The sequence below is a fragment of the Chionomys nivalis genome, chromosome 22 (genome assembly GCF_950005125.1).
Source record: "Chionomys nivalis chromosome 22, mChiNiv1.1, whole genome shotgun sequence".
In the NCBI taxonomy this organism is placed as follows: domain Eukaryota; kingdom Metazoa; phylum Chordata; class Mammalia; order Rodentia; family Cricetidae; genus Chionomys; species Chionomys nivalis.
Genome location: NC_080107.1, coordinates 50,431,556 through 50,451,979, shown reverse-complemented (window position 1 = coordinate 50,451,979; position 20,424 = coordinate 50,431,556). Strand labels below are relative to the sequence as shown.

Here is a 20,424-nt window from a genome sequence, read left to right as displayed (position 1 = left end):
CTCTAGTCTTACCTGTGAAGCTATTTTAAACACACCCTAAGCAGTGTGGCCGACTCCTAGTGTGACACATCATGTTTCCCCTCTTGCTGGGCACCTTACCTCACACAGCAGCCTTTGGGTGACATACTGCAGTCAACTACAGTCCGCAAAGCCTTGGTCATCTTCCCAATGACCTACAGTCAGGATTGCGTTTTACTTGTTTGTTGTTTTGAGGCAGGGTTTCTCTGTGTAACAGTCCTGGCTGTCTTGGAACTCCCTTCATAGACCAGGCTGACCTCGAACTCACAGAGATCCTCCTGCCTCTGCCTCCCGAGTGCTAGAATTAAAGGTGTGCACCACCACTGCCTGGCTGTGTTTTTAAATTTAAGAAGAAAATTTCTCTACCTTAACAGAATACGGCCAAAGTGACATAAAACAGACCCACCAACTCATTCTTTGTGTTGAGGTCGCTCTCTAGCTCCTCACAGCTCTGTTTCTGTAACATGGCCTCTTCTTTTAACGACTTGTTTAGTTTATCCTGATCTTTTATTTCTTGAAGAAACTTTGCTTGTTTGTTCTTAAGTTCTTCTGTTTCTACCATTTTCTTCTCCAGGTCTTTTTCCAGTCTTTCCACCTCTCCTGTCAATGACATAATGACGTCACAGGTAATTTGTCACTATACTCTCTACCTGGAAGACAGCTGTGCCCCCAGAGCGACAGTGAAAGAAGTCCAAGAGCAGCGCAGCTGAGTCTGCTCTAAAAGTGTATGCCATGGGGTCGGGAGGAGTATGGTCACCTTGCGTACGAATCCCACCTATACCACGAGGTCAGAGAGTAGAGGTAATTGGAAGGGATCTTTATTATAATTATTACCGTGTGACACACACACAGAGGAAGTCATAGTGTGTACAAAGAAGTCGCAGGGCAGCTTTGTGGAGTTGGATCTCTTCTACCTTTTTGTGGGTTTCAGTATGGAACTCAATTTAGAAGGCTTGCTCAGAAAGTGCCTTTCTTCACTAAGCCATCACTGCTGTGAAACTGCCATTTTTGTCAAAAGTAGATGAACACCAATTTCAGATTCAATTTCAATTTCAGATTAAACAGAGGCTGACTTCTCAGCACTCTATCTAGGCCATCTCATACCTTCCTTTCTTCTCAAGCCTCCCACACTCCATCCAGTCTTTCTCAGTTAGGCTTCACATTGCATTAAGGGGATGACTTTGTATTCCTACTTCCCAGACAACAAAAGTGCCAACACATACACACTATTTTCTCTTTTTTAATGGAGAAACTGTCTCTCCTACCAAAAGATGATCAATGACCTCTGTCTGTCTCTCAGAATCTAATCTCATGATATTCATTTTTATGAACTAAAAGAATCAAGGTGAGATTGTCTCTCCTTCTGATCTTAGAAACACTATTTCATAACTACAAACTTGGAGGTTTAGTTGCATTTTGTTTCTTCCAATTTCCTGGTCTTGAAGCTATGGGTGAATGTTTAGTCTTGCATCTTTTATTTACCTTTAAACTTAAAAAATTACTAAGTACTAGAAGACTAATGTTGTTACAGAAATTTCAAGTCTTTGTCAAACATCCATCTTCTTTCCATTCTTTAATCTGTTAATATCTATCATTAGTTCCCATCCCTCTTGAATTTCTCTGGGCAAGAACATCAAACCAATCCAAAGCAATTCTTCTTTGGTTTTTTAAGACAGGGGTCTCTGTGTTGTCACAGTCATCCTGAACCAGGCTGACCTCAAACTCAGAGATTAGCCTGCCTCTGCCTTCCTAATGCTGTGATTAACGGTGTGCACCACCAGTGCCCGGCCCAAAGCAATTCTCTGTGCCTGTCTTACTTCATGTGTCAGCCCATTCACCAAGTTGACACTTGCACTCTTGAAATCTTCTGGGCTTTGGAAACTACTTCCTGAACTCTGATCTTGCTAGCATGTAAAACTGACTATTTTCTTGGCTGGCTTGTCACCGTTCCTTCTCTTCTCACACCTTAGATACACAAACAACACACACATACTCAGGAGATCATTTTTGAGGCTGGGAACTTTTGGTATATAGTATATGTTCAACAGATACTTGCTTAATCAATTTATGGGGTCATTTTCCATGCAAATTTTAGTAGAATTATAAAGTTTATAATTTACCTTTTTTAAAAATGTCAGATGTGGTGATAAGCACCTTTTAAAATTAAATATTTGTGTATTTATTGGAGGTGGTTAGGAATGCACACCTGACATAGCATAAGAATACAGATCAGAGGACATCCTGTCGAAGTCAGTTCACACCTTCCACACAAGTGGGTCCTGGGGACTGAACTCAGGTCCTCAGGTCTGGCAACAAATGCCTTCTACCCTCTGAGCCATCTCATCAGACCCTGCCCCTCTAGAGAACTTCTAAAGGTAAGTTCCTTCCTCATTCAAGTTTAGCTTTTCTTTTTTTTTCTTTTTTCTTTTTTTTTTTTTTTTTTTTAAGTATCTCTTACCTAAATTGAATCTCTCGAAAGCCTCTTGTCTATCCTGAGTAGTTACTGGCTGACCCTCCAAACTTTCCAGGGAACGGAGGTGGAAAATGGTAAACTGGGGATAATGAGGAAGGGTCACGATCGGGTTTTCAATGAGGATTAGAGAAGTCAAATCTTGAAGTGGCTTCAACTTGCTTACATCCTGGAGCTGAAATGGCACAACAGTGGTATTGGAATAATTCACTTTAAAATCATAAACTAACAAAGGATTGCTTTTAACATGTCCAGAAATCTACTTACAAAACCTACTGCCCCAAATTAGCAATGTAAGAAAGAGACAGAAAAGGAGCTTTGGTATACCAGACAGTATTATGCATTTTCTCTGTGGGTCTTCAAAGCCATGACGTGTTATCTGAATTTTAGAGCTGAAAAACTTAAGATTCAAATATGTGACTGGCCTTAGCTCAGAGCCTAGTGTAACTGAAGAAAATGGGGGTTTCAATCTAAGTCTAAATTAGTCTAAACTAATGTCTTTATTTTGTATTCATCAAATAACCATAAAATGAACTGCTATGAAGAATTTTGGTAAATTTTGAGATAATGGCATTATAGTTGATAGTGAAAAACACAACATTCTTTGAAGACTTTTGTTTATTCTAAGGACTTAACGTGGGTTGAGAAACACTTAGCTTAAATAGCTTGTACAAGTACATATTTCTCCCAAATAAACATACATTATCCTTAATGATGCCAACGCCAAACAAATAGATGAGAAAATGATGTATGATTACAAATAATAAATACCGAACGGTTCTCCTGCTGTTCAGCAGACTCTGGGTATGACGCATGGCTGCTCGTTCCTGTCGGCCTGTGAGTCTCAAGAGCTGTGAGGTGACCTACAGAATGGCTGAGGCCTGGACTCCAAGGCTCTCGAGCAGCTGCAGTGAAATGGAGTCTCCTCCCCAGATCCTTATAAAAATAAATGCCGAGTGTGGCAGAACACAGCCGCAGCACCAGCATGTGGTGGCTAAGGCAGGAGAGCTGCAAGTCTGAGTTGTGCTTGGCCCACAGAGAGAGGCCGCCCGACGAGCTCCGTGTAAACAAGCAAGACAATCAACAATAACATGGAAAAAAGGTGTGTGTTCTAATTTGTCTTCACACTTGAAGGTATAAGAAATACAGTCTTAGTCACTCTGTCTTAAAGTGTGTCTCTCATGTCACCTGAGCCTCCTGACACCTCTAAAGAGGCCATATAGAAATTATCTTCTCTAGTTTAAACAGTCCATAAAAATCAAAGGACTCTCCAAGGTGACATTAGGGCAGCCTAGGCCTGTAGCTGGTCATGTCCTCCCATTTCCAGTCTATGACAATTGTCGTTAAGTTATATCATGGTTGCTCCAGTCCTAACACCCAGCATAACACTAATTAGGTGCCATATTTACTCATTAGGTGCTTAGAAGGCATGTTCTAATTAAACACGAATTAAATTAAGACTTTACCTGAAAAGTGGAAATCAAATTTAGAAGCTCAGAATATAAGTTTAAAATAGATAGAATTGCATATGTATTACACATTTGGCACTAGGCAACAAGAATATAAGAAGGTGCAATGAAATGATGGATAAGAAAATACTAAGAGATCAATTCTTGATTATGGAATCTTTGCAAAATGAGATGACTCTGTTTAATTATACTAACAAATTCTAGGTCATATCTAAATTTGGCATATGGTCAATCAAATAAGGACATTAAAAATATCATTCTTTAAAAACAACTGAAGACTTCTAAATATCTTTCCCAATAAGTAAAAAATTTGAATAAAAAATTTTTAGGAAGATTAAGGTACTAACAGGAGGAGGAGGGGCATGAAAAGAGCGGGTACTGGGCACGAGAGGGATCATGTTCAATATAAAATATAAACATGGACAAAGATTTTTATAATTTGAACAATTTAAGTTTGAGGAAAAATAAATCTTGCTACTTTGAATACTTACCGATGATATCTTATTGCCTTTCAGATTGAGGACTCGCAAAGATTTCAACTTCTTTGCAAACCACACTGGGATGTGCTCGATTTCATTTCCTGCTAGGTTCAGCTTTTGTAGGTTACACATGTTTTCTAGTCCTTCAATCTTGCTGGAAACCAGAGTACAAAATCAAACTTAGTCGTAAAATGTTTAAGTTCTTTCATGGCAATTTACAGTAAATAGCCTCAGCTGCTGAACTTCTTTCCATAACTATAGTTAACTTTTTCCTGAATGACAACCAAAGAAAATGGCCAAAGTCAAATATCCCCAAAGAGCTGAAGTGCCAACCCTTCAGGAGTGTGCCTGTAGTCCTGCCCACCTTACCACACTCTAAGATCTCCTAACACAGGAAAGAAGAGGTGCCCGTGGCCGCACCACTGAGACTGGAACGCTCAACAGCACACCACCATGAGCTGTGGTGCTGTCCAGATGTCCACAATAATTATACTGTCCTCACCAAAGATGAACTATGCCAGCAGCACATACACTCTAGTGGTACTGTGTTTATGGATATATGCATTCCCAAGAAAGCACTTAGAGCATTTCCGCTCAGCCCACTCAGCTCGCCACATTACCTGCAACTTAGCTGTCAATTTCATTCCCTGGTCAGTTTACCATGCTGACCAAATATTCCTGCGCTGCTCTATTTTCATTAGATAACTCTTGTGAAAGTTTTTAGAGTGTGAACTTGATTTGCCAGGATTTTGTTTTACATTCATTTTTGTTTTAATTAGAACTTCTCTCATTATTAAGGTTGTTATCTCCCCCCCCACACACAAACCTTTTTTAAATTTTATGTGTATATATGTTTTGCCTACATGTATTTGTCCATATGGCCTAAGTGTGCAGTGCCCAAGGAGGCCAGAAGAGGGTGTGGGATTCTTCTGACACGGGAGTTAGAGCTGTGAGCCACCATGGGTGCTGAGCCACCTCTCCAGGCCTGCGCTTGTTTTCTTTTGATTTGCTGACCATCATATTTAAAAAGTCTAAGCTGGGAAAAAAGTATAAAGATTTCCAAGATTTGATTTCTGTTGCATCTTCCCCATCACAGTTTTTATACACAGTGTTAGTCATCACTAGGTTGGACTACATTTATTTCTCCCAGTAGTTGTATATTTGTATGTATATCTGAATTAGAAATGAGATGTACAGTGTTATTTCTTGTAGCAATGAGCAAAGAACATGAGGATAAATACACAGGATCAAATTATTTATAATATCTTTGGGATCAAAAGGGCACTGTTTTCACAAAATATTACTTATGTAATAGGGCAAGAAATCACGGATAACATCTAGACAAAGTTACTGCTAAAAAGAAGAAATATACCTGCTTTAACAGTGCTAAATAAAATACTACCCCACACTTAGGTGCTGCTGCAACATAAAGACAGATGGCAAGTTCCAGAATATAACCCTTTAATGGACTCTTTCAATGACCCGGATAACCTCAGTCTACTGCCGACAGGAAGGCCCCGCCATGCTACCTAAAGGAGCAGTCACTCACCTGATTTTGTTATATGATAAGTTGAGTTCACGTAATCTTAGCAGCTTGTCCACCTTCTCAATCTTTGCTATTAGATTGTAGCTGAGATTCAGTACTTCAAGTTTAACACACTTTTCCAAATTTTCTATGTACTAATTGGAAATAAATGGTAAATGCTTTATGCAGCAGACTCCTTGACATATAAACACACTGAGGCAGGTGCACTAGAAGCTGTTTGGATCAGCAAATCCTAACACTTTTCCTGGACAACCCCTGCTACCACTTTCCTTGACCATGAGTAGTAAACTTCTGCCAATATTCTCCTGACCCTCAGCAATGCCTGTACAGTAAGAAGCTTAAACTACTCAACAAGAATTCTCTCACCACTGCGCCCTTGACTTCAACTTTTCCGTTTCTCTTTCTCCCTTCCCTTCCACTTTTCTCGAAGATAGTTTACTCTCTCCAAACTAAGTACTACACTATTTAACGGCCTCCCCCTCTCAGTTTACAACAGGTATACATTACATGGATAATATGAACAAAGTGTGATTCTGCGCAGCAAGGCTATAGCCGTGACGCAGGCCCTGTCCCCATTGCACAGTTCGTATTCACTACGCCCACACTGTTTCTCTATCAGCAAGATGCACTGCACTGTACCAGTGTTTCACCTGAGCCTTTCTCTTATCTCCCTCATTTGTCGTGAGTACACTCACAAGAACTGCCGACACATCTTTCCTGCCTTCCCCATTTACTGCTATTGTACTGGTAAGGCAATACATCTTTGAGCACATCCTGGCCTCTCCATTATCATCCATTTAGTAAATATTTACTAAACGTGGATTATGTGCCAGGAGTAGTTCTTTGTACATGAAACATAGTGGCAGATAAGGAAAATAGGATTTATTGGCTTTACTGGTATACACAAACATCAAGCAAGATTTTCAGACAGAAAAATTCAAAGAAGACAATAAAGAAAACCTCCTGTAACAGTATGCAAGAGTCTTAGAGGGTAGACTGCCTGCTGTGTACACTGCTAAGCACTACTGCTGGCACACACTGGGTGCTAAGTAAAATCTGTTGAGAGAAGAGGAGAGGGTGTGTGCCTACAACTGGGTGGTAAGAGAAGGCTACACTGAGGATATACACCCAACAGAGACTCCACACGAAGTCAGTTGAGTCAGCTGTGTGTACATCCAGGAACACAGAACACTAGGCCAATTTAAGAACAACAAAAACCACAGACAAGGGTCTGGAGAGATGGCTCTGCAGGTAAGAACACTTGTGTTTGATTCCCAGCACCCACATGCTTACTACAACTATCTGTAACTCTAGTTCCAGGGGATATAGTGCCCTCTTCTAGCCTCTGGAGGCATGAGGCATGCAGGCAACACACACACACAAAGTAAAATAAAAATCTTAGAAACAAAACACTCTCCAGAGGCCTTGATAGAACGGACGTGGTGGGATTGAGAAACCTGTGATTTCTGTTTCCCTCTTTTTTGGCTATTTTGCATCACTTTTATCATCCTTTGCTGTCTGACGTTTCCACCTGAAGCCTCCATGCCTCATGCTCTCGGGTCTTTTCTAGCACAACAGATCCTTTAGGCTTTCACCTTGGCTTGGCCTCCCCAACCCATATTCCACGATTCTCCCTATTCTCACACTTAATCCTAGACACTTTTCACACCAAACTCTAAATTCTCAGACTACAAGCTAAGTTTATTCACCTCTGTATCTGCCTCCTTAGACTGATATGTTTGGTGCATGGAACAGCTGCAGAGCGACTACACACTGACTTGATATCTCATTTCTACAACTCTAAAACTACTGCAAGTGGCCTTTTCCTCAATAACTACACAACTGAAACCTGAGTGTACTCTATTTAAGTCTTCAAATGAAACACAAAACATTCTTTCTGAGCTCACTAAAATGAGAAGAATTACACCACTTGGTGAACCACCATTAAGAGGCTAATGTGTACGCACTCAGGGTCTTCTATTCCTTTCTGTCCATACATACAGCAAACAGAATTTTAAAAATAGCTTGAGGTTATACTAAATAACCAACTTTAAAGTTGGTTTTCACTGAAACTAACATGAAAAAAAAATGCCATGGTGTGGTGGTTCAAATGACGGTGGTCCCATACACTCATTTATTTCAAGCTTAGTTCCCAACTGATGAGGTGTCAAGGAAGGATTACAAGGTGTGGCCTTGTTGGAGGAGAAGTGCCACAAAAGGCCATGCTTTGAGGTTTCAAAAACCCATTCCAGGCCCAGTGTCTAGTTCTCCCTCTGCCTACTGCCTGTGGATCAGGATGAAAAGCTCTCAGCAACCTCTCCAGTACCACCCCTCCTGCCTGCCTGCCTGCTGCCATGCTCCCTGCCATGATGAAACAAACTAACCTCTGAAACTGCAAGCAAGCCCACAGTTAAATGCTTTCTTTTTAAAGAAATGCCTTGGTCGTGGTATCTTTTCACAGCAACAGAACACTGACTGAGACATTTTAACACACAGGGTTCTAAATCACTTTTTAAATCTGACGTTATTTCATGGTATACTGCACTATAATGTATTTAGACAATCTCCAATGAGATGTTTAGGCATTTCTAAATTTTTTATTTAAATAATGCTTAATAAGCATATTATGCCTAGGGATGAAAGAGCAGCAGGGCTGCTGGGTACTCAGTATAACTCAGTGACTATAAACTAAGTTACTGACCGAGAACAACCACATCTGAACCACACTTGCTCTTTGTGCTCACACACGCAGAGGAGAACACCCCTTTCTCAGACCTTTGGGATAGTGAAAGCTTTCAAAGTTTGACCATTGGCTGTACAAAACAGAAAATGCTTCCAAACTCTTGTTTATTTGACAATAATGAATGGGTTACGGTTTCAAGTTAATACTGGTCATTTAGATCCATTCTGAACTGCCTGTTCACACCCTTTGCAAATTTCCACTGTCTCTGTCACTGAATTGTAGGTCTTCTATATTACACGAATGGTATCACATAGGCTGCAAACACTAACTACCAGACTTTTTTTCCTTTTAGCATTTAAAAAGCTGTCTTTTAAAATCTTCATAGAAGCTAAAACTATAGTGCCTTCTTTTGTGGCATGCATCCAGCATGCAGGAGGAAGAGATAGGCGGATCTCTATGAGTTTGAGGCCAGCCTGGTCTACAGAGTGAGTTCTAGGACAGCCAGGGCTACACAGAGAAGCCCTGTCTCAAAAACCAAAAACAAAACACAAAACAAAACCATTAAAGGAAAAAAAAAAGATATTCCTAAAGACATAAAAAAATAAAATCAATGTTATGTTTAGAAATTGCTGGAAACGTACCCTAAATTTCTTGCCACCATCTTTAGAAAGTGAAAGGTTCAAAGATTTTACCAAGGTCAAGTTGTCTTGTTTAGTGAGTTTTTTGATGAGGGCCTCTGTAATATACCGGACTCCTACATATGAATCAGCTCCTGAAATCCAGAAACAGATCATTAGGAAGTGTAAATATCACAAAATACAAATTGTTTTTACGCTATACTTAAAGAAATTTTAATCTATGCAGATGTACAGACAGTATCACCTTAGGATGTCACTTTATACCACTTCACTATGAAAAAGTTACAGATGGGGCTTTATAATAAATGTTTTACATTTAAAATGTAAGCTGTATAAACATTTGAAGAAAAAATTACTAATGTCCACATTTATAAAAACTTTTTTTTTTAAAAGATTTATTTATTTATTATGTATACAACATTCTGCCTCCATGTATGCCCACATGCCAGAAGAGGGCACTAGATCTCATTACAGATGGTTATGAGCCACCATGTGGTTGCTGGGAATTGAACTCATGACCTCTGGAAAAGCAGCTAGTGCTCTTAACCACTGAGCCATCTCTCCAGCCCCTATAAAAACTTTTTGATCAAGAGAAATAGCTCAGTGGCGGGGAAGAGGCAGAAATCTTTAATAATTAAATAAATTAATTAATAAAAAAAAAAGAATTTGTTGACTAGCTAGCGTCACAAGCTTCTCTGGCACCCCTCAGTACTTCCCTTGTCATTGGACATTTTCATATTTTGGCAATTATGATTGTTTTTCCTGTATTTCGATTTTGTTAAGCAATGCATTAAAATGTTATGAAAGTCAAAAAAAAAAAAAAAAAAAAAAAAAAAGAAATAGCTCAGTGGTTAAGAGCCCTGGCTACTCTTCAGAGGACATGAGTTTGATCCCAGCACCCACACAGCCCACTCACAATCAACACCCTCTTCTGGCCTCCAAGGATATCAGGGACATAAACAGTGAATAGATACATGTCCAGGCAAGGCACCCATGTATAAAAATAAATAAATATTTTAAATTATATGCTCAATATTCTGCAACTAATATAGCAAATTCAAAATGTCAACTCAAGCAAATACATTCCAAACATGTTCTGTCTGTCTGTCTGTCTGTCTGTCTGTCTGTCTCTCTCTCTCTCTCTCTCTCTGTGTGAAGGTGCACTTGGACCACAGCAATGTGTAGAGATCAGTTCTGTGGAGATCAAGCTCAGGCCTGAGGCAGGTCCTGTGTGGCAAGTGTTTTCACTTGCACTTTCAGCCATACGCAGCACTGAGGTTTGCTGCAGAGCACGATTTTTCCATTTGTTGCTTTATTTAATAGGAAATATCATTTTTATGGACATGGGTATCAGCTTGGTAAGTAACAGACCTTCCTTTACGGCCCTTGTGGAAAGTGTTGTCAAAGACTGTTAAAGTCATATTGCGTTTTATAAAAAGAAAAAGTCTCTTGACAAAACCAATATTCTGGAGTAACAATCAATTCAGAAATAATAAGGCACCAACAGGCAGTGAAGTTGCACAGTAGAGTATAAACTTAATGTTGAAAGACTTTAACATAAACCGTTAAGTATTCAGGTCAGCAGAAGTTGACTCATGACCTAGTAAAGAATAAAGCATTTCTGAAAACAGAAACTAGATCAGCAGAACATTTTTTTAAGAAAAAAACCCTTAAGGAACTGGGGAGATGGCTCAGCAGTTAAGAGCACTGGCTGGCTGCTCTTCCAGGTTCAATTCCCAGCACACACAAGGCAGCTCACACTGTCTGTAACCAGTTCCAAGGTTTTTGACACCTTTACAGAGACATACATGCAGTCAAAACATCAATGGACATAAAATTACAAAAAGAAAAAGGAACAAACTTAAAAGGCTGGTGGGACATGTATATGCTCCCTAAGTGGAAGTCGGTGAGCTCACAGAGAAGCAGTTTAAAGAGAAGAAACCACGGCTAGCACTTTTATCATCTTGAAAGCACTCCACTCGCAGGTGAGGAGGTATGTCCAGCCCTAGCTAAGGAGGGTGGAAAATTCCTAGTAAGACAAGAAATCGAACCTCCTCTTCTAGAAACTCCCTGGCCCTAACACCTTCACAGACACCTTTACCCTCACCCAAAGCCTCAGTCCTCACCCCATTCTCACAGTTCCTACCAGTTATTAAAAGAGCAATTCTGGCTAGTTCAGGAGGGTGTTCTGTCTGAGACCCACATCTAAGCTCAGTACTTCCCATCTCTACTTCCATAGGGGAGCAGACACATTTTTAGCAGTACCTTTATGGTGCTGGGACTCCAAAAGCATGGTGTTTTCATCTGTATGCTCAGTCTGTGCAGACCACTGTCCAGGAGTATGAAAAGGTGGCATCTCAGATCCAATTAAAGGTGAAAGTGACCTAGATCTCATATTGGATGTAAGAGATGATGGCCCAGAAAAATGAGAGGACAGTGGCATCTTTGCTTTGGAGAAGTTTTGTGCAGAACCTTTCTTCATTGCAAGAATAAAACCAGATGGCCATCAAAACCTGTAAGAGTTTTCAATGTATTTAATAAGGTTAGTTTCTACAGCCATGAAACATCTTAAATTATCTTTAGAGCTCTAAGACTATAAGGCTGTGAACTCAAAGGCTATGGAAGCCTATGGAGCAGGTGCTGTCTGAATGCTGATCAAGCCTCCACAGGGACAAGACCCTGGAAGACCTGTCATGACACATGCTCAGGTCAGAGTCTGACTTGTAACTTCTTTTCTCAGTTTATCAGCCCGAACTTTTCACAGGTCCTTTCCATGCAGGGCCACATATGGGAATATTTGACAAGCAATGCTTATAAGCACCCTTTCCTCCTAGAACCCAGTCTGTGACACTGTGTTCTACTGGCTTTCTTTTGTCTTTCTGCTACTCTGTGGCCTTCTCTGCTGGTTCATGTTCTTCTACTTAGCCTAAATTTCAGCACTCCTCTAAGTTTGCATTTGTCCCCATTAAATATCACCTTGGATAATCTAATGCATATCTTCAGCTCTCAAATACAGTTAATTTTGGAAAAAAAAAGTTTAGTGTAATAATATATTAAGTTAAAGTAGTTTTCAGTCCAATGACTAATTGATATCAGAAGCAGATACTGAAATAGAATGATGTATATGCATCTTTATATATGTTGAATTTGGTCTAAGTTGCCTTTCTTTTCTTTTCTCTTCTATTTCTTTTTTTCTTTTCTCCCCCCCCCCCCCCAAGACAGGGTTTCTCTCTGTATCCTTGGCTGTCCTGGAACTTGTTCTGCAGACCAGGCTGACCTTGAAACCACAGAGATCTGCCTGTCTTTGCCTCCCGAGTGCTGGGATTAAAGGTGTGCACCACCACTGCCCAGCCTGAGGTTGCATTTCTTTGACCTTACGTTTCTATATAGCCAAATACAACCTTCATGTACAAACTAAACTGAAAGTCCAATTTAACAACATACTTTTAAAACAAATAGCTGAGTTTTAGTCCAGTTCAACTTACTTACAGGTTTGCTAAGGTATCAAACCATTTTCAAAGAAGACAAATGTTAATTTGCAGCCAATGAAGCTGTTCCTGCACCTCAGTTCCGTTTCAGTCCTATGGACAGAAATCTGTGTTGTCCAAATCTCCATTCTCAAACCCTGGCTCCCCAGGACGGTTCCTCTATGAGACAGTATATTTTCCAATATCCAGATTTACAGGCGCTATGGCAATTTAGGGAGGGACCTGTGGGGGCACTGGAACTTGAGAACCATCACTTCATCTTTCATGTCACAATTTATGAAAATGTTTCTGGAATCCACAGAATATATTTCTAACCCTATGACTATATAAGCGTAACTTTTACTTGGCAGGAGAGGTAACAGGACTTCATAATAATTTAGTGATCACCAGCATTTGATAAGAAGAATTCTAGATGGTTTATAATTTTGAAGATGTGGAAAGAAGACTAAGATGTAGGATACAAAATAAGTGAACTGCCTACAGATATAGGATGCTTTATTAACAAAACTAAGAAAAAAGGAAACATCTATAGTATGTGATATACATTATTCTATTTTTGTAGTATCAGATATGCTATGAAACAGGGAAAAAGATATAAGAGGATGGGCCTATACATCCTGTTTTGTTTGGGATTTCTTGCCTTTATGAAAGGTGTTTGTCACCCCTTAATCAATTTTATTCAGGAGAATCTTAAGTTACTTTCTATTGCTTTGACAAGATTCTATAACAAGGCAACTTGGAGAAGAAAGAACTTACCAAGGGTTACAGTTCCTGAGGGTTAGTTCATGACCATCATGGCAGGGAGCATGAAGGCAGGCAGGTGTAGTGCAGGAGCAGTAGCTGAGACCCCACATCTTTATCCACAAGCAGAGGGAGAACTAACTGGCCCACCCTAGTTACACTACTCCTCCAAAAAGTCATAGCTCCTAATCCTTCCCAAACAGTTCTACCAGCTGGGCCTAGTATTCAAACATATAAGCCTGTGGAGCCCTCTAATTCAAACCACCACAAGGAGTAAATACATTTTATCTAAGTGTTTACACCTAGTTTAGTTTCTCAAGCTTGAGTGTATTATTCATATCTGAAGGAGAATGGCAGTTCACCTTAGCATGGAATCAACAGTATGACCAAGAGACCCCTTTCCATGAAAGAATATTAAACACAAGTGGGGTTTTGTTATTTTAGTTATTTTATCTACACTTTTTTTTTTTTCGAGGCAGGCTTTATCTGTGTAGCTTTGAGGAACTCACTCTGTAGACCAGGCTGGTCTCGAACTCAGAGACCCACCTGCTTCCACCTCTGAGTTCTGAGATTAAAGGTGTGCACCATCACTGACCGGCTTTAGTCAACTTTTAAAATAAAGAGCAAAAGCTTTGTGATGGGAGCATAAACAGCAGTTTTGTGACTCTGGGAGATTTTCTGACTTATATGGTTAGTTACACGTGAGAAAATGAGAGAAAAAGTATAGATATATGTTAAGTTAGCAATTTAAACTAGTGGTGTATGTTTGTGAGAGAGGGTGTGTAAGAGAGTTGTGTGTGTATGTGTGCACATGTGTGTGCGTGTGTGTACTGAACTAACTATATAATACCGGACTGAGACAGAAGTCAGTTTGTTTTGTGTAAGACATCATGTGCCCTGTAGGACATGATGCAAAACATGATCTGAATCCTCAAAACTCATTTAGCTATGTGACATGGTAACAAAGAGCACAGGTTTGGGGATTATAGGAAGATTAAAATGTTGGCTTATCCAATTAGTGTGGAACTTTGGGTAAAACAACTCTTCATCTGTAAAACATGAAATAGTATGTATTCAGTTCTTCCAATGTGACAATACAAGTTTATCGCAGTACTTGGCACTTGGCAAACCCTCTGTAAAGACTTGTCACTAGCATAGTCTTTAGAATTAGATAAGTTTGGTGATAGCCACCCATTTCTTAAGGAAGAAACAGGGAAGTCTGACCCTAGTTGTTGCTTGCAGTGGGTTGAAGTTTGAGCGCAGAATGAACAAATGGAAACCATGGGAAAGAGAAGGCAGGGAAAGGTAGGGCTAGTGTTGTCAAGAACAAAATAAAGAAAACAAGCTGAGGGCTGGAGAGCAATTTTTAAAGCCCAGCAGATGTTCAACAGAGCAAGGGAAAGCCACTGGAGTGCTGTGACAATTAGATCCGTGTGACTAAGTTATAACACACAACTCATCCTGCCACCCACAAACCTGGACACTTATCCTGATCTAACAACACCAACACTGTTCCCTTAGCCCTTTAACATTTCAGATTTTCCCTTTGATTCTCTTCATTCCATACCTCTGGTTTCTGGCTTATTTAAATCTTCTTTTTAGCCTTCTGAAGTCCTGTATTTAGACCCTCACCATCCTTCAAGGTCTCTAACCCAGCCCAACCCTTTTTAAAGCCAATGCCCATTCTGTGCGGCCCACTTCAGCCTTTTATTTTTTCACTACTATTTAAACTGTAAAGTTTCGCCACAAGTTCTGTCCCAGTTCCCAAACACCACAGTATCTTCCCCATTTCTCTACAATTCTAATACTCTATCTTATAATTTCATCTCTCTATCCCATCTTCCCTACCTGCTTCTCTCAACTCAGCAAGTGCCACACCCTTCTCCATTCTAATACTGACAACATTCCCCATGCAAACACACGCTCAAACCACCCATTTATCTGCATTCAACCTAATTACCCAAGAATATGCCTTTCTGTGTAACACCCTGGCTAGTACACCTTCCTCTATTTACAACCTTATTTCTTCCCTCCCATCTCACTCACACTCCAAACTTCTCATCCCTTTGTACTAATTTATCTATCCAACTTCACTGAACAATTTTTATAAATTTAGGAGTATGTTAAACTCTAAGAAGACACACAGCTAAGAAGGTCAGGTTTCTACACTCAGAATGTATGAGAAGACTCTGCACTCAGGGTCTTATAAACGTTCATTCTGTTGGATCTGTCTATGTACTGCTTCTTCTATCAGACTATAAACTACTAGAGAGTAGAGAATCACCTGCTGTGCAAACAATAAAGGCGCATTACCCAAAAGAACCAGGAAAAACATGCCAAAGACACTGCCAATGTTTTAAAGATTTGTTTAACTACGTATTTTATGAATATGGATGTTTTGTCAGCATACATGCTTGCACATCAGAAGAGGGCACCAGACCACATTACAGATGGTTGGGAGCTGCCATACGGGTGCTGGGAACCAAACTCAGGACCTCTGGAAGAGTAGTCAGTGCTCTAAACCTCTGAGCCACCTTTCTGGCTCCAGATATTGCCAAACTTAAATCTTTTAAGATGCTATATAAGAACAGAATCACAGTTGGGTGGTGGTAGCACACATCTTTAATCTCAGCGGTAGGCACAGTTCTGTGAGTTCAAGGCCAGACTGGTCTACAAAAGCTAGTTCCAGGACAGCCAGGGCTATTTCACAGAGAAACCCTCTCTCAAAAAAGAAACAAACAAACAAACAAACAAAAATAGAATCTCATTTACAAGCAATCAAGACCTTAGATTCTAGAATCACATGGTCTAAATCAAAATCTTTAATTTTCATTTACTATATGACATTAAGACAAATTATTTATTCCAATAAGGTTACTTGCTCAGTTTTAAAGTGTGAATGCAACTTTCACAGTTACATAAATTCTAAATAACTTTACACTTAAGTAGTACTTGGAATGTATTTGAAACATGGCAAACACCCAGAAGAGATTGGCTATTTTACACATGAAGAAACAGATCAAGCGTGCTGACTGTTTTTTGTCAATTTGACAATCTGTGAAGAAGGAATTTTCATTGACAAAATGCATCCATAAAATATGCCTGTAGGTGCCAGGTGGTGGTGGTGCACACCTTTAATCCCAGCACTCCTGAGGCAGAGGCAGGTGGATTGCTGTGAATTCAAGTCCAGCCTGGTCTACAGGACAACCAAAGATACACAGAGAAACCCTGTCTCAAAAACCAAACAACAAAAAAACAAAACCTGGCTTATAGGCATTTTATGATTAACGGGCGAGGTTCAGATCGCTGAGTTCAGTTCCGCCCCCAGGAAGTGGTCCTGGAAAGCAGACTGAGCAAGCCATGAGGGACAGGGCAGTAGGCAGCAATCCTCCACTGCTTCTGCTTCAATTCCTTCCTTGAGGTTCTGCCTTGATTTTCCTCAGAGCACTGCACCAGGGACTTTTAAGACAAACTCTTCCTCCCCAAGTTGCTTTGGTCACAGTGTCTTACCACAGCAATAGAAACCTTAACTGAGACATTAAGAAACATGCCCAGGGGGCCATTGAGGTGGCTCAGGGGGTAAGGGCATCTTTGGCGCTTATCTGATGACCTAAGCTCTGTATCTGGAACACGGGAGGGGGGGGGGGGTGAAAGGGAGGAAAGTGACACTACAGTTGTCCTGTGACCTTCACAAGTGCACCACGGTACGTGTCCCCCACCCACATAGAACTTAAAAAGAAAAACAGTGAAACAAAGTTTTAAAAGGGGAACATGCCCCTAGCCACAGCGCTGAGGTTAGGGAGAGCACCGTGGTGGAATCAAGTGTGGCTTGCACACTCACGGGTCCCTGCTAGGCTGCCCGCAGGACTGCCAGCCCATCTCCGTGCAGCATTCGGAGGACAGTGGCACGCCCCGGCCCCCTTCCTCTCAGCGGAACCCCATCCTTCCAAGCGCCACAGCCGCGCTCCCTCCTCCGCCCGGCGCGCCCGCCCGCCCGCCCGCCCGCCCCCTGCCCTCCCCGGCCCTGCCCTCCCTTGCCCTGTCTTCCCCACCCCACGCCGGCCCGGCGCGCCCGCCCCCTGCCCTCCCCGGCCCTGCCCTCCCCACCCCACGTTGGCCCCTGCCCTCCCCTCTCCACCCCGGCCCCTGTCCTCCCCTGCCCTGCCCTCCCCACCCCACGCCGGCCCCTGTCCTCCCCTGTCCTGCCCTCCCCACCCCACGCCGGCCCGGCACGCCCGCCCCTTGCCCTCCCCTCCCGTCCAATCCCTTCCCAAGCACACGCCCCCGCCCCGAATCCGTCCCGAGCCGGCGGTCCTCACGCTGGGCCGCAGTCTTCCAGCCTTTGCCGCCCGCCGTCCCCCTCGGTCCGGACGCCGAAGCACACTCACCGCCGCAGGACCGGGAGGGACAGCTTCGCCGGAGAGGCGACGGGGAGACGCTCGGATACCGCCCTCAGGCGAACGGCGGCACGGCGGCCATCTTGCTGTGTTGTGCCGGTTGCCGCGAGGAGCCGCTGGGCATGGGCGGGGCTTGTCCTCTCCACGCCCCCGAGGAGCTCGAGGGTGGGGCGGGCTGGCTCTTCCCGCCACTCGTGCCGCCGGCGGGCGCGCTCAGCTTCGGGTGCGGAGCTGGCGGGCGAGCTGTGCTCAGCATTCTGGGCACCGAGTCTGTGAGGAGAGGCTTCCAACGCTGCAGTGAGGGAGGCGGGCCACTCCTGTCCCTGAGTTCCCAACCGAGGGACCAGTGATGGGGTGTCCACACCATTCGGATTTGCGATGGTGGAAGGCTGCCTCGAAGCACCCCATCCTGTACCCGACTATTTCAGAGGCAAAATTGGGAACCTATCCAGCCGAACGTGGCTGCGCGAAAGAACTGCGTGGACTCCAGCTGCCATCTCTTTGAGGTTTAGGGAGCCTTATGGGCCTGAGAATGGTCCTCACGTTAGCACAGAGGGACTAAAGCAAGAAGTGTTTGCGGAGACTTGAGCTGGGGATACCCAAACGTGCTGCCTTCTGCATTTCCTGCATTGCTTGCACCACGTACATGCCTGCTGCCTGTTGGGGCCGGAAGAGGGCATCGGATCCCCTAGAATGCAGTTACAGACCATTATGAGCTGTCATATGAGTGCTGGTAACCGAACCTGGATCCTTTGGGAGACCAGCCAGTGCTTTTAAGCGCTGAGCCATCTCTCCAGTCCCTCCAGCATATTTCTTAACTACTTTATTCTCCTCCAGTCGGGCATTAACGTTTCCTTTCATTACCACTAACTCCTGGTTCATTTTTCTGACAATTTTGGGAATTGCCTCTCTGCCTCAGTTTCTTCTCCCGTGTAATAGGCAATCATCTCCATTTCCTACAGTTTTCCCTATGAGCGGAAACTTTAATGATTCGAAAGAACTTAGAATAATATCTGACATTTAGTAAGTTCTCAGTATGCTCTAATTGTTTTTATCACTAAGAAAGACTTCTTAGAAATCAGTTTTCAGCTTAACTCTGAAAGAAGAATTTAACTGACTTACAGGGATTTGCTTGGTAAAGAGAACCCGGGAAGGATCGGGGAAGAGAACTTGCAATGAGCTGGACATTAAGTAATTCAGTGCGGTTGGAAGAAGACGTAAGAATTACACAAATGTAGTTCATTATGGCTTGTGCAAAAGTCTGGAGTGGAGAAGCTAAAGATGGAAGAGGAACCTTACGAGCACCATTAAGCACTTGCTGTTTTATGATCGAAGCAGAGGTCATTTCACCTAACAGGAAATTCTGGTGATTTCCAACAGGGGGCGGTATTTTCATTTGAATAATGCTCCCCTCTCCATCACTGTGTGCCACAACAGTCTTGCAGTAGAAAAGCAACCCACACAAAGATCCATTTAGCCTTGAAAGGAAGTTGTATCCATTCTTAGTCGAAGTTCAAATGTTATGTAATAAATAGTTTAGCATGTGTAAATTGCTGAGATTCCATTCGGTTCTCTGTTTTGATACGCTTCTACTTGCCTTTTCTTTCTTTTTTTTTTTTTTTTTTTGGTTTTTCGAGACAGGGTTTCTCTGTGGTTTTGGAGCCTGTCCTGGAACTAGCTCTTGTAGACCAGGCTGGTCTCGAACTCACAGAGATCCGCCTGCCTCTGCCTCCCAAGTGCTGGGATTAAAGGCGTGTGCCACCACCGCCCGGCTCTACTTGCCTTTTCAACCAGAGACTTAGACTTACTGCTCAAGCTCAGGGCTGTTCCCCTTCATCTGCAGTGCCGTTCAGACGCTTTCCATTGCCAGATTACGCTGTGCCAGAGTTAATTCACGGGTCCTGTCAGTAGCTCTCCAGAAAAGCACACAAATTTTCAGGGAGTCTTGTAACTCTTATTTTCATTTGGTTTCATGTTGCCTTGTTTTCCTTCTTCATACAGACCTCTGAGGTCTAGCATGGTGAAAACCTTGGGTGTGCCTCCAGCCTTGAAGACTTCAGAAGAGAGATCAAAGTCATTTTTCTCGGTTGTGGAGATATGAAGGCAATCTGGCTGTGACCTGTCTGCAGGGTTGAAAGATGAACCAGGGCATGGTGGCTTCGTTCTCACCAGCTCTTTTGTCCACCCAAACCGTAGCAAGGCTATTTGTTTGTTCTTTCTTGCTAGCTTCCTCTTTTGCAACCCACACTCAGCACTGTGTGCATCACCTTTAAAAGGGAACCAGAGGAACTTCTCAGGCAGAGGTGGAAGCCTCCACTGTTGCTATTTCCATAACTTCCTAACATGACTCTAAAAGATTAACTAAATTACAGCTGCGTTTAAAAATAAAGCTTGTTTCTGCTGTTTGAAAATTTCATATGTGCATGTAATGGATTTATTTATTTATATTTTCACTTTATTTTATTTTGTTTTTTCGAGACAGTCTTTTTCTGTGT

The 20,424-nt window shown here is 42.2% G+C and overlaps 1 protein-coding gene across 7 annotated transcripts in view; it reads right to left on the bottom strand.

Annotated features, from left to right (window-relative positions):
* The window catches only part of Cntrl (centriolin), an 86,825-nt gene extending 68,797 nt beyond the window's left edge, over nt 1–18,028 (bottom strand). For 4 of the 7 annotated variants that reach the window (XM_057755597.1, XM_057755598.1, XM_057755603.1 and 1 more), the window contains exons 1-7: nt 17,921–18,028; nt 11,569–11,816; nt 9,307–9,437; nt 5,986–6,116; nt 4,449–4,590; nt 2,477–2,663; nt 425–618 (exon numbers count right to left, since the gene is read on the bottom strand). In XM_057755597.1, coding sequence (XP_057611580.1) covers nt 425–618; nt 2,477–2,663; nt 4,449–4,590; nt 5,986–6,116; nt 9,307–9,437; nt 11,569–11,785 — 1,002 coding nt within the window. In that variant the 5' untranslated portion in view covers nt 11,786–11,816; nt 17,921–18,028. Of the gene's footprint in view, nt 1–424; nt 619–2,476; nt 2,664–4,448; nt 4,591–5,985; nt 6,117–9,306; nt 9,438–11,568; nt 11,817–17,920 lie in introns of those variants that run through there. The other 3 variants (XM_057755599.1, XM_057755600.1, XM_057755601.1) reach the window with 3 other exon arrangements.
* Nucleotides 18,029–20,424: the final 2,396 nt, after the last annotated feature.